General features: G+C 40.2%; 1 protein-coding gene and 1 pseudogene across 1 annotated transcript; one reads left to right on the top strand and one right to left on the bottom strand.

Moving 5' to 3' along the window:
• Positions 1–1,339: 1,339 nt before the first annotated feature.
• On the top strand, positions 1,340–1,954 carry LOC147458513 (uncharacterized). The gene is made up of 3 exons (XM_086513436.1): positions 1,340–1,396; positions 1,515–1,838; positions 1,916–1,954. The coding sequence occupies exons 1-3, from the start codon at positions 1,340–1,342 to the stop codon at positions 1,952–1,954; spliced, it is 420 nt and encodes a 139-aa protein (XP_086369562.1).
• Positions 1,955–11,677: 9,723 nt separating this feature from the next.
• Positions 11,678–12,254, bottom strand: LOC147458512 (uncharacterized; annotated as a pseudogene).
• Between the last annotated feature and the right edge of the window lie 460 nt (positions 12,255–12,714).

Genomic DNA, 12,714 nt, shown 5'->3' with positions numbered 1-12,714 from the left:
CTCTCTCTCTCTCTCTCTCTCTCTGTCTCTCTCTCTCTCTCTCTCCCCCACTTGCTCTCTCCCTTGCACAACAACCCGTCTGAGCGCTAGCGCTCGCTCATGCTCTTTTTTATGATAGATTGCAAGTATGAGAGAGAGAGAGAGAGAGAGAGAGAGAGAGAGAGAGAGAGAGAGAGAGAGAGAGAGAGAGGTGATTAAAATTAGAGCGTGTGAAAGATGAAGAGAGAGAGGTAATTAAAGGAGAACTAGCGCTCATCTCTGACAGATAAGGAGAAAGATAGAGAGACAAGAAGCTTCACTACATTGTATAAGTAGGTGTGCTCTGAAGTCTATATAAATAGATGTATGCGATAATTTTTAAAAAACCGTTCCTTTTGTGTGGTTACGGGGTCTAACACTGTCAAGTATTTTGGTCCTCCTCTGGATTGGTTTCTCTATATCAACTACTTATCTCTCCCTTTGTCTTTCTCCCTCTTTTGCCTTCTCTCTTGCGCATGTAGGTGATTGAGCACTACCTCTTGGTTGTCTTTATGAGCATGTGAGATGGCGAGGGAGGGTTGTAGGATGAGAGAGAGAGAGAGAGAGAGAGAGAGAGAGAGAGAGAGAGAGAGAGAGAGAGAGAGAGAGAGAGAGAGAGTTGTAGGACGGGAAGAGCAGTGAGAGCGAGAGAGGTTTGTAGGGCGGGAGCGAATCCGAGAGAAAGAGGTTGATAGAGATAAGTAAACAAGTAAGATAATGGAGGGAGAGAGAGACAAAGAGTGAGAGAGGATTGTAGGACGGGAGAGAAGAGAGAAAGCGATAGAGGGTTGTAGGTCAAGAGAGAGGAGAGAGAAAGAGGTTGATAGAGATGGTTGTAGGCTGAGAGAGAGAGAGAGAGAGAGAGAGAGAGAGAGAGAAAGAGGTTGATAGAGATGGTTGTAGGCTGAGAGAGAGAGAGAGAGAGAGGTTTGAATTTATCATTCAAATATAGAAGAGAGAAAGATGGTTGAGAGAGAGAGGGAGCGAGAGAGAGTTGGATGTTTTGAGGTAAAGAGAAATTCAAGAGCAAAGGAGAAAAGAAATAGTAATACTAATATAACCTGCGTTTCTTTTTGACAGATCAGTATTTTATGCTTGGTTTTTAGTTCTCTCTTTCAATGGCCAAGAAATCTAATATTGGCACCAGCGTTGAGTTCATTTATAACGGGGAAGAGATTGGTATAGGGCAAATAGAGAAGACTTTGAACTTGGCAAAGTTACATGGAAGAAGATTGCCTTCAAAATTCTTTTCTCTTGCCATGTTAGAAGTGTATGATGGCAATGATGCTCCTTTGCCTCAAGTACCTTAACAAACAAAGAGATGAATACTTTGAAGAAGGCACAAAAAAGCCTTGTCGCATGGCCAAAAATCAATCTAGTAATTTCTTTGTTCATTTGCCTAGAAGTTTGCATTTATTGTATTTGAGTATTATCTATCAAATAGTTGCTAGAAGTTTGTATGTTTATTAATTATCAATGTGTTATTTATATGATAGCAAGTCACCAAGACTGCAAGGAAAGAACAAGAAGAACTATCCACATTTGCTGTTATGACTATTTTGAAGAGCGTAGCAGCCAGTACGGTGCCATCTCCACCCGACAATCCAGAATCTAAAAAATCTGCAAAAGGAAAAGCTAAAGTGCAACAAGGAGCATCATCTGGGTTTGTGGAGGAAAAATACAACTCCAATGAGGAGATTGATGATAGAGAAATGGAGGCTTATATGACTGCAGGGGCAAATGCTGGGGGAGAATTTCCCATCAACAAAGTTGTTATAGTTTGGCAAGATATGTTATCAAAGCATCTAGAAAATTTGAAGGTAAATTAGAACTTTTTGGTTTAAACTTACTATAAATGTCCTTTGGATTGGTCTTTGACATATATTGTTGTTTGTAGGTAGAGCATAAATCTCCGCTCCCTTGGGTTCCACTGTGATGTTTGGTGAAGCTAGAAAAAGCAAGACAAGTTAGCTCGAATACCAAGTGCCTGCACCCTCTTGTAGATACATTCTTGCTGGAGGGGTATTACAAACCCAAGGGAAGCTTCATATGCTCTCACCAGGATATCCAATCATTGATGTGGATGATAACACCAAGAAGACATGGGATCCCTTGTAGCATGAAATAAACGATGAGTTCAAGACTGAAATCTAGAACACTTGCTGGAGCGATCTATGCGGTAAAATGTTGTATACCTAGGATGGCAACCATAGGCTTGCCGCTTGGATTGGAGTACTGAAAGAGAGTAAGCTAGCTGCATTGCTAATGCTATCAATTTGCGGGTATGTTAAAAAATACATTGAATAATCCATCTTTATGATGTTAGGTGTTGCTTATGAGAAAGATGCAAATCTCCACCCTCGAGTTCGAGTGGAATTAGTCAAATAATACTCCTCAAATGAGGCCGACATGTTGAGCATAGTGATGCGTATAAACAAGTAATATCTCTATGGTGTATTGGAGTGTGTAGTTGACTTGAAATAGTGTAAGATTGACTGATATTTAACATTGCATCAATTTCTTGTAGATTGAATGAGACAGGATACATGTCCACATCATACAAAGTCATGCTATGAATGGTGCATGCAATTGGTCTTGCTTCCAAGGAAGCAATCATGGAGAAACTGTCATGTGTTGTATACATCTGGATGCAGGCAGACATAGATAAAGCACCTTCTACATCTAATACTTGTTGTGAGATTGTTCGATTATTGAGTGTCAAAAAGTTTTAGATCCATACATTTATTAGATCATTGTCTTCATGTCTGTAGGAAAAATATACGCTTGCCTTGAAAGAAAATGTGCCGGAGAAAAATAACATGTTGCTGACCAAGTTTCAAGCCCAATACAAAAAAGCATTCTTTGAAGCATACGTGCAGTTTAAAAAAGTGACAAGATATGCATTGGCAATAGTTGACCCTTCCTTAGGAGATGAATAGTTATCTTTCTGAGGCAAAACAAATAAAACTCCTATTGCACCTTACCATTGAATCCTTTGAACTTTTGTGTAGGATATTGCACGTAATCGAGTGGAGTAGTCGGCCGAAGTGGATAATAGAGGAAAGAGTATATGGGTTGGCGTGTGCAGATCTTCCATCAGACAAAAAAACCTTCATCTTGCGTGCAATGGCATCCGGTGATCCGGGAAATATGAAGAGTTTAGAAATTCCTCAAACTGGTGAGCACATTTGATTGCCTTATTGTTGGATTGCTGAGTCATGTAGATCAATTTAATCATTTTGACATATTAATTTTTTTCATTGTCACATGAGAGTGTGCTGTTTTTTGAGAGTGGTTGAGGATCAAAGTATTTTGGTCTTCCATTGTTAGAGAGGTAGAGAATGTATACAATTATACCTGCAGTATACATTTGTAATCGATGCTACGTGGTTTGGACCTGGAGTCATTCATTGAAGATGCTAAGTTGATACATAAGAGAAAGACCTTCGCTTATGAGCTGGGTGTGATGAAAAAGGGAACATAGTTTGAGGTGAGCAAGGCATTGGCGGATGCAAGAAAAAGATGTCTTTGCAGGTATGCACAGTAGACAATTACCTTACATGTCGTGAACTATAATATGATGCTAATAGTGTTCTCGTTCATATTAGGTGGTTGTGGGTTTGCAAGTTTAACATGAAAGGGGTCAGAAGTTTGCAAGCAATGCTCAAAATTGAAAAATTGGAGCATATTTTAACCCAATGCAGATAGAACGCAACTTTAGGAGCATAGTCTTCCAAAATTTTCCCTGGTTCTTGGAGTATGGTGAGGGATACTTCCCTCCAAACAAGGAGAAGGCACACAATGATGCTGTGAAAGATAGTTAGGAAAGAGAATGTGGAGGCACACAAATATCTGCGACAGTAAAGTCAAGTGTCCAAAGACCTCAAATGGAGGGGTATGATACAACATCATAGGTATTAAAGTTGATGCGTTCATAATTGTATAGTACATGTCCACATTGTTAGAGTTAGTTTTGAATTACATATTCAATAATTCTTTGCAGATGGAGCAATCCGAGGTGGCTTTGGGTTCACAGGGGGCAGCTCATGCAAGAGAGAAATGTGAGTATGCTTACTAACATCTAAATGGTGGACATATTTTCATAAGCTTTGAAAATTGTGATTTTCTTGGTGATCAACAAGAGAATGTCAACAAAGGAGGAGGTGGTGGGCTTTGCAACAAGTTTAGAAACAGAGATATTGCATGTCTCTGCCCTGCCAATGGTTAGATACCCGTCGAGACTGGTAAGTGGAAATCTTGATTGAGAGTTGCAATGTGTTTTGAGATCTACTATCTATTGCTGTTTGAGGTATCTACAAGAAGCGATGGCGACCATATTGAGATTGTTCATTTGGCTTGGACAAGATAGAGGATGAATTGAAGATGGCCTTGCTAAGCTCTATGAGGCCACACATTGTGGGAAAATCCCTTTGTCCGTTGCAAGATGGATTAGCCGTGGATTTTGTAGTGAACGCTTCCATTGTTTTTTTACCTTGCAATACATTTATGTATGGGATGTCAAATTTTAAAGTGCCTAAATGGAACTACAAAAGTTGACAAAGGTGTGTTCGTAGTTGTTTGCCTATCATTAGATAGTTATGGAATGGTGCATGATATTGTCGCTATAGCTAGATGGCGTGAAGACCACATAAATGTGGTTGTCTGCAAGACACTGATATGCAAGAAAGCTAATACGATTGTGTGCACATTATTGCTGTCTGTGCAATGAGAAAAGAGCACACCTGGACTTTAGAGGCAATTGACATACCATCGGTCTGAAATCACATCTCTAAAATCAGGATCGATAGCGTATCATCTATCATAGAAGATAGATCATTGTGAGTTGCTATGGATATCGCATTCACTCTCGATCGTCTTGGGAGTGTATCGACCACTTGATTATGCTTGCCAACAATGTGAACAATATGAAAATGAAATTGCAAAAGGAAATTTTCCCGCCTCATTTGTTTGTCTGAGAGCTTGGTCTTCGTCATGAAGTACTTAAGACTTTGGTGATCCGCTCGCAGAATGAAAGGAGTCCCCTACAAGTAGTGCTTCCATGAGTCTAGAGCATGTAGAACTGTTAAGAGTTCCTTCTCATAAATCCCTAGATCTTGCTCAACAGGGTTGAGCCTTTGACTTTTGTAGGCTATGGCATGCCCTTCTTGAATCAAAACAACTCCAAGGCAATCACCACAGGCATCACATTGGACCTCAAATGGCATGAGAGATCCGGCACTGTAAGCACATGTTGAGAGATAGGCTTCTCTTTAAGATTTTTGAAAGCATTGTTCTCCTTGGTGGACCATGTATACCTAACGTTTTTCTTTGTTAGGTCATGTAATGGTCCCTCGATTTGTGAGAGCTTTTCTATGAAGCGTCTATAGTATGCACACATACCTATAAAGCTTCTTAGTTCATGTAGATTTCTTGGATTAGGCCATCCTTTATTACCTCTAACTTTGATGGATCCATTTGGATGCCATCTTGAGAGATAATGTGACCTAAATATTGAATCTCTTGTAAGAAAAATTCACTTTTCTTTTGATTAATATAAAGTTTATTCTCTTGTAAAACTTGAAATATTACCTGGAGGTGTTGCTTGTGTTTGTCTAATGAATTAGAGTAGATGATTATATCATCAAAGAACACTCCCGTAAAGGTTTGGTGAGGCTTGAATAGCTTCTCCATCAGATGATTAAATGTGGCTGGTGCATTGGTCAAGCCAAAAGGCATGACAATGTACTCGTAAAGGCCAAACGTAGTGCAAAATGAAGTCTTTACAATGTCTTGATCAACTTTTTTTTTTTGATGATAGCCACTTTTTAGGTCAATCCTACTGAAGTAGGTCAATCCCTGTAGCTTATCAAATAGGTCTTCTACCCGTGGAACGGGAAACCTATTCTTGATAGTGATCCTATTTAGTGCTCTATAGTCGACACACATACGATATTTTGCACTAATAACACTGGTGAACAAAATGGAGATGAGCTAGGCCTAACCATGCCTTTCTCAACCAACTCATGCGTTTGCTGCATAATCTCCTCTTGTTGAGCTTGAGAAACTCAATAAGGAGGTTTATTAGGCGGTGAGCTTCCTGGAAGAAGTTCGATTACATGGTCGTCATCCCCTTGTTTGGGAGGTAGCTCAAAGGGGATGTCGTCAATAAAAACATCTTGGAATCCCTTGAGGAACTTGGATAACTCTAATTCCTTTTGATTGGTTATATCTTCTTTTGCTAACACTCCTGTGATAGAATGGGAAAAGATTTCCCAAAGACATGCTTTTTTGCTGTCATTCCTATTGTAACGTACACATTAGATTCATTTTGAGAATCTTTAACAAAAATCATGTACACAAAAATAGAGCTCTTTATTGACTTATTGAAAGCTTGCTTATGTACAAAGGGTATGGTACTACCCAACTCCTTAGCATCTATGTACATATCTTTTTCACTAAACCTAAAGTAGATTTTCCTTTCAGGGAATTTAACAGGTGCATAGGATTTCCTATGGCCTCTTCTTTTGGGTGGTTCAAACCATGGTGCCCCTAGGATTAGATCCTCATGCTTGAGAGGAGAGATGAGGAAATCCTCCTTGTCCACATACCTTTGGACATGGAGCCTCAATTTCCTAATTAAGGGTGTGACTGAGGCTTCTTGCCCCTTGAAAGCACCATCGGCAGGTAGGACATCTCCCATGTCATAGGCTTGGATGCCTAGCTTGGTGGCCAACTCTGTGGATATGAAATTGTGAGTAGAACCGGGGTCAAAGAGAATGAAAGCATCATGTTATCTTACCTTTCCCCGAGCATGGCATAGAGTAGATCCTTTGTGATGAGCATCCTCTTCTTGAATTTTGACCAAGGTAGCTCTAGGAGGCTCATTATGTGTATTCTTGTGGGGACAAGCACGATAGGCATGCCCTTGCTCCCCGCACTTGAAACAACGGTTATCTTTTTGATAACACTCTAGCTCTTCAGGAGAGAGTTTATTTTTGCCTTTATAAACTCCCTTCTTCTTAGCTTTGTTGTTGTTGGCGTTGCCTTTGGAAGACTTTTGGATGTTGTCCTTTCCCTTAGGCTTGTTATGGTCCTTGTTTTCCATGGGCTTAAGATTTCTCTTAGCCCCTTGTTGGAAGTTGATTCTTGAAGCCACCATGGTATGGTGTATGACCGCAGATATGGTGCGTGGCCTTTGGGAGTTAACATACTCTGCCATATCCTTAGTTAAACCGCACAAAATTGTTATTTTTTCTCTCCAAAATCCATCTTTTTGAAGACAGTGGCTTTGAGGTGTAAATCCCAAAACTTGTCTACATATTTGAGAATAGATTCGTAGGGAGAGAGCTTCAAGCTTCATTATTTGGTGAGTACTTTGTTTTTGGAATCGGTAGCCAAAAACTGCTTCATGATGGAAGCTCTTAAAGCTTTCCATGTTTGTGGAGCTACACTGTTTGCTCGTAGGCTAGACCACCGTTGCCTGGTGGACTTTTGAAAATGCATGGCTACATGACGTAGCTTAGAGGACTCCGTGAAGCCCTCATCTCCAAACGCCGCATCAAATTGTTGGATAAAGGCTAAGACTTTGTTCGTAGCACCAAAGGTGGCATCGTAGGTAGAAAAAGAGATATTCTTTCCTCCATCTTTGAACTTTTTTTAGCTTGGACGACCTTTTCCAGGTGGCATAGGATTTCCTATGGCCTCTTCTTTTGGGTGGTTCAAGAGCTGCACCATCACTTTCTTCAGAAGAGGAAGAGTATGCAGAGGATGGAGAAGAGGGTGACCTCTTTCTTGCCAATTAATGCACTAGTAACTTGTGTGTAACAAAAATTGATAACATAGTGAGCATTTCATTAAGAACAAGCTCCTAATGAGCATAGAGAGAGTACTTAATTTGAGAAAGCAACATAGCAATTTACACCTAGCTAATTTGGCATTGACAATACTTGAAAAGAGGGAGAAATAGAACAATTGTTGAGGACCGGATTTACATGGAGCCGGTCCCCCCTCCATAAAGGCTTTGTATTATAGCTTCTCCCATCAAAGGAGACTTTTGTAAAATACAATTCTTGTGTTCCTTGACAAAACTCGTTGGTGCAATGAAGATGGAAGCTTCATGCACCAAATTATGCTTGAAAAACACACCTAGTGTCCCTAGCCTCAATGCCAAGACCTCACACACCTTCAAAAATGGTGAGAGCTAGCAGGGAATGAGGATGATTGAGAGGAAGAAGATGTATCCTACAAGAAAGAAGTATTCTTCTCACATAATCACTGTTATAGCATAGCTTAGCTTAGTAATTAGCAAGGTAGAGGAGATGAGCATGCCATTGAAGCTTGGCTCTTGGTTGGATTTTCATTTCATAGCCAAGAGTTGTTGGTGTAGGCCTCTACTTTTCAATGCTTGGAGAAGGAGATGGAGTTCTTCTTGCACACATGAGTTGTGTGTGTGTGTGTGTGTGTGTGTGTGTGTGTGTAGCATTGTGTTGGACAAAAATGCAGCTCTCTCTCTCTACTTGGTCGACCCTCTTGCTAATTACTCGTGATGGCCTCCCATGAGTTGTGTGTGTGTGTGTGTGTGTGTGTGTGTGTGTGTAGCATTGTGTTGGACAAAAATGCAGCCCTCTCTCTCTACTTGGTCGACCCTCTTGATAATTACTCGTGATGGCCTCCCATTGGCTCCTGTAAAGCTTAGCCAATCACAAATTAGAAGCATAATTGATAGCCTTGTGACATGTGTCCCCCTTTCCCCTTTTGTGAGAGCTTTAGGTAATTAAAATAATTTATTAAACTCTCATTGTACCTATTAGTCTTAGGAATTAGGCAAGCCATTGGGTTGGTTGATGCTCATTGGACCCCTTGGTAGACTGTCCAATAGTCTTCTGGGAGCTTAATTTCCATTGGTTCTTTTATCAAGATTTTAAAAATTGGTTAGACTAATTTTACTCTAGCCTAATTCTCATGGGTCCACCTCTATGGCCATCCAATAGGATTTGAGGGAAAATTGGGGGCAATTGGCCTAGGAGCCTGCCATGTGTCCATTATTCCCTTAAGGGAGAGCTTGGGACTGTGTGTGTGTGTGTGTGTGTGTGTGTGTGTGTGTGTGTGTGTGTGTGTGTGTGTGTTTCTCTCTCTCATTTCCCCTACTTTAGCCATTGGAAAATTGAATTAAATTTAGGAACTTTAGCCTATGGAAGTCTTAATGGAGTTGAAACTTAGGTCTTTTAAGCCCCATTGAAGCACATTACTCTTTTGCAGTCTGTCCCCCTTTGGATCCCTATTTTCCCTACGTTGGATCCTTGTAGAGACCGGTCTAGCAACCTTACCAATATTCTAGCTTTTACTCCCTTGGTACTTCCCCATATTAAATGATCAATTTAACATGATAAAATCATTTGGGAGAATTAGATATTAGTTTTTATGACTTTTCCTTCATCGCCACTGTTAGCAAAATGTTGATGGAGGAGGGTTTTTTAGAAACATCCCATGACATGATGAGATTGTGAGAACTCACACTGATGCACCCAATGACGGACAAATTAAGTGCATGAGACATGCATTTGAGCCAAATGACCTCTTTGTGGAAGAGCACATTGCAAAATGGTTTGTTTATTGGAGCAGCTCTTCCTGAGCCATTACCTACTTGCCATTAAAAAATAGTGCACTCAATATTGAATCGCCTAGAAGCCTTATGGAAAGCCTTGGAAGAAAGAACAATCTACCTTAATTGGATGGGAGAGGCAACTCATAGGGGCCACTATTAAGCATTAGTAGCTTCTGAAACTCCTAGCACACCTCTAACCCAATTCTCAACATATATAGCTAGCACAATATAGAGCCATATATAACAGACTTGAGCAGCATCATCTCATTTTCATATTCAAAGAACACTCTTTGTGAAATTTTGTATGCAAAGTAGCTAGAGAGTGACAATCTTGGTTTTCCACTTATTACTATTATGCATCTACATTCAACGTAGCTAGAAGGTGATATCCTTCATTTTAATGGGACATGGAAGAAATTAATACAACATGCCAGATCTTATATGAGAGAATGAAGGGGTTGGGTCCCAATGTCCAAGATTTGTTTAGATTCACTTTTCATCATGCCCATTACTCAAGTTTTTGCAAAGCAAAGATCATGGCAAGCAGGCAGAATGGGGCCGGGAAGCTACTATATGAATGAATATATAAAATGTTGCCAACAACTGTGTCTGAAATTTTGAGGAAAATCTAGGCAATGCAGCTTTGTAGCTCAAGGCTATGGGCATTAATGATTTATTGTCCTTTGATTTTATGGAGCCAACACCTCCACAGACTCTAATATCAGCCACATACTAGCTCCATAGCTTAGGAGTCATGGATGAAAAGGACTTTCGGCAAAGTTAGGAATGAAGATGATTGAATTTTCTTTGGAACATCTCCTTCATAAAAACTGATACTCACCAACCTAAATCTTGGTTGAAATGATGATATTTTTATTGCCGTTATCTATACTAAAATTTTTTAAAGGCCTCATGAAAAATAGGCATAGAATGACAATAAAGAGTAATGTTTTTCTAGCCAGAGGGGGACCATTTGACCCTTGTAGCTGCTAACACGACATGTAAAGCTTGTAATCTTTGTGGAAACAACACCATGCTTTGCATATCTCTTGTTTTTTATCATTATCACATTGTATGGGCGTTTTAAGTGCTACCATCATGCCAATCTCTAAGTTAGAATAGCTAAACAATTTAGCGGTCTCCATGCTTTTGGAACTACGACAATAGGCAAGGTCTAAGACTAGGTCTCACACTTACCTATGGCATTCTAACACAACATACATTGCACCTTATATAATGACAATTGTGGTGACTAAGTAATAGACACTATGTATGTTAATGATTTTATTTAAAGTTTATGTTACTCCTTTGTGTTTGTTTCTCATCTTGACCTCATGCCCTATGTTCCAAAGAAAACACTCACTAAATTTACCACATTCTTTGCAAATTGGATAGTGACAACCTCTCTAAAGCAACCAACAAATATTTATAGTGACAAGTCACAAAGGTCCGTTATTAGCATCCAAATTTCCATGTGTGTGCATTTGCTTCAACTGCACACTAGACTACAAAGTAGGGGCATGGCTTCCATTCTTTATAGCAAAATTCCAACTCTCCACCATACCTATGTTAGTTAGTACTTTGTATGTCTTGCACTATGTGGTCTCATTTCCTCATGTCATGATGGAAAGTTTAACTAGTCTCATGGTTTTTTTTTTTGTAGCTTGTGAAAACATAGTATTCAGGCACACACATTCATACAAGACAACTTCTTGCTTAATAGGTTAGTAGCCTACTTTCATTTGTGCATTTTGATAACTCTTGTTGTAAATTCCTTTAAGCACATTTTTTATTCAATATTAAATATTAGATGTCATCATTTATATACATTTGATATAGACACATTTTTTGGTGCCTCCAATGACAATCTAGCTTCCACATTTAAAAGACAAATCTTATAACATGACAACCCTTATAGGGCCTAAAATCATTCTTTGTTATTTTTAGGGAGCCCCTTGGTCTTTTTGGGTCTCCATTGGTTCGACAAGTGGGAGAAGGGCTTTGGACAAAGCTTTTTTGGTTCTTGCTAGAATTACCATTTTTAGCAAGCAAATCTCACACTTTGTTATTAACCACAAGAGGTCTTGAAGCTTGTTCGTCTATGAGGTATGCACAATCACCCGCTCCATTCGTAACCACAATAATATTTCCTCTATCCATGTAAAATGTAAAACACTCTTGAAGGTTCACTACAACTAAGCATCTCGCTTTGATCAATGAGAGAATTGTATCCGGACATGGACTCCGCACATTTGCAAGCATGCATACTCTATCAAATCCATCCTCCTACACTAATTTTTGAAACGATTCTTACTTCTTGGTTGTGAAGGCATTCCTTGTCAATCAAAGCTTTATGAGAGTCTGACCACCATGATGCAAATTGTGTAGCTACATTGTGAAGGTTCTTGCTGGACCAAAGTCTGCAGAGTCTTTAAAAGAATGCTCAATTTGAAATACGGCCTTGGTATTGGAGGAGGAGGAAGAACTGTTGGCTAAAGGAGACTTGTCTTGGCCTCTAAGGAGATCGGGCGGTGACTTGCTCAAGATAGTTGTTGTTGTTGTTGTTCTTGGTGCCCATAATTCCTCACTCCTCGTCCTCCTCTTGCATCTCGTCCGATTGAAAAGTGGCGATTGAGAGAGAGGCTTGTGTGTGTGTGTGTGTGTGTGTGTGTGTGTGTGTGTGTGTGTGTGTGTGTGCACGCGATTGAGAGAGAGGCTTGTGTGTGTGTGTGTACTTGCACGCGCGCGCGTGCAAGTGGGCACGCACGAGAGAGAGAGAGAGAGAGAGAGAGAGAGAGAGAGAGAGAGAGAGAGAGACTCTCTATGTGTGCAAGTGGGCACGCACGAGAGCAAGTAGGCGCACGCGCGCGAGAGAGAGACCTCTGTGTGTGTGTGTGTGTGTGTGTGTGTGTGTGTGTGTGTGTGTGTGCGCGCAAGTGGGCGCACACGAGAGCGAGAGAGAGAGAGAGAGAGAGAGAGAGAGAGAGAGAGAGAGAGAGAGAGAGAGAGAGAGAGGGGGGGGAGGAAAGGGAGAAAAAGTTAAAAAAAGATAGCTCCAAAAGCTCTTAGAGTGAGATTTTTTTGTTAAATAT

The sequence above is a fragment of the Adiantum capillus-veneris genome, chromosome 5 (assembly GCF_014529385.1).
Source record: "Adiantum capillus-veneris isolate H3 chromosome 5, ASM1452938v2, whole genome shotgun sequence".
NCBI classification, from domain to species: domain Eukaryota; kingdom Viridiplantae; phylum Streptophyta; class Polypodiopsida; order Polypodiales; family Pteridaceae; genus Adiantum; species Adiantum capillus-veneris.
The sequence above is the reverse complement of the archived record's forward strand: the minus strand, read 5'-3'. Positions and strand labels throughout refer to the sequence as shown.

Excerpts from the sequence above, each read along its gene's own strand:
- LOC147458513 (XM_086513436.1), top strand. The coding sequence starts at position 1,340 with ATGAATACTTTGAAGAAGGCACAAAAAAGCCTTGTCGCATGGCCAAAA. Across the intron at positions 1,397-1,514 it reads CATGGCCAAAAATCAATCTA|CAAGTCACCAAGACTGCAAG; the intron begins GTAATTTCTTTG and ends TTTATATGATAG. Across the intron at positions 1,839-1,915 it reads AGCATCTAGAAAATTTGAAG|GTAGAGCATAAATCTCCGCT; the intron begins GTAAATTAGAAC and ends TGTTGTTTGTAG.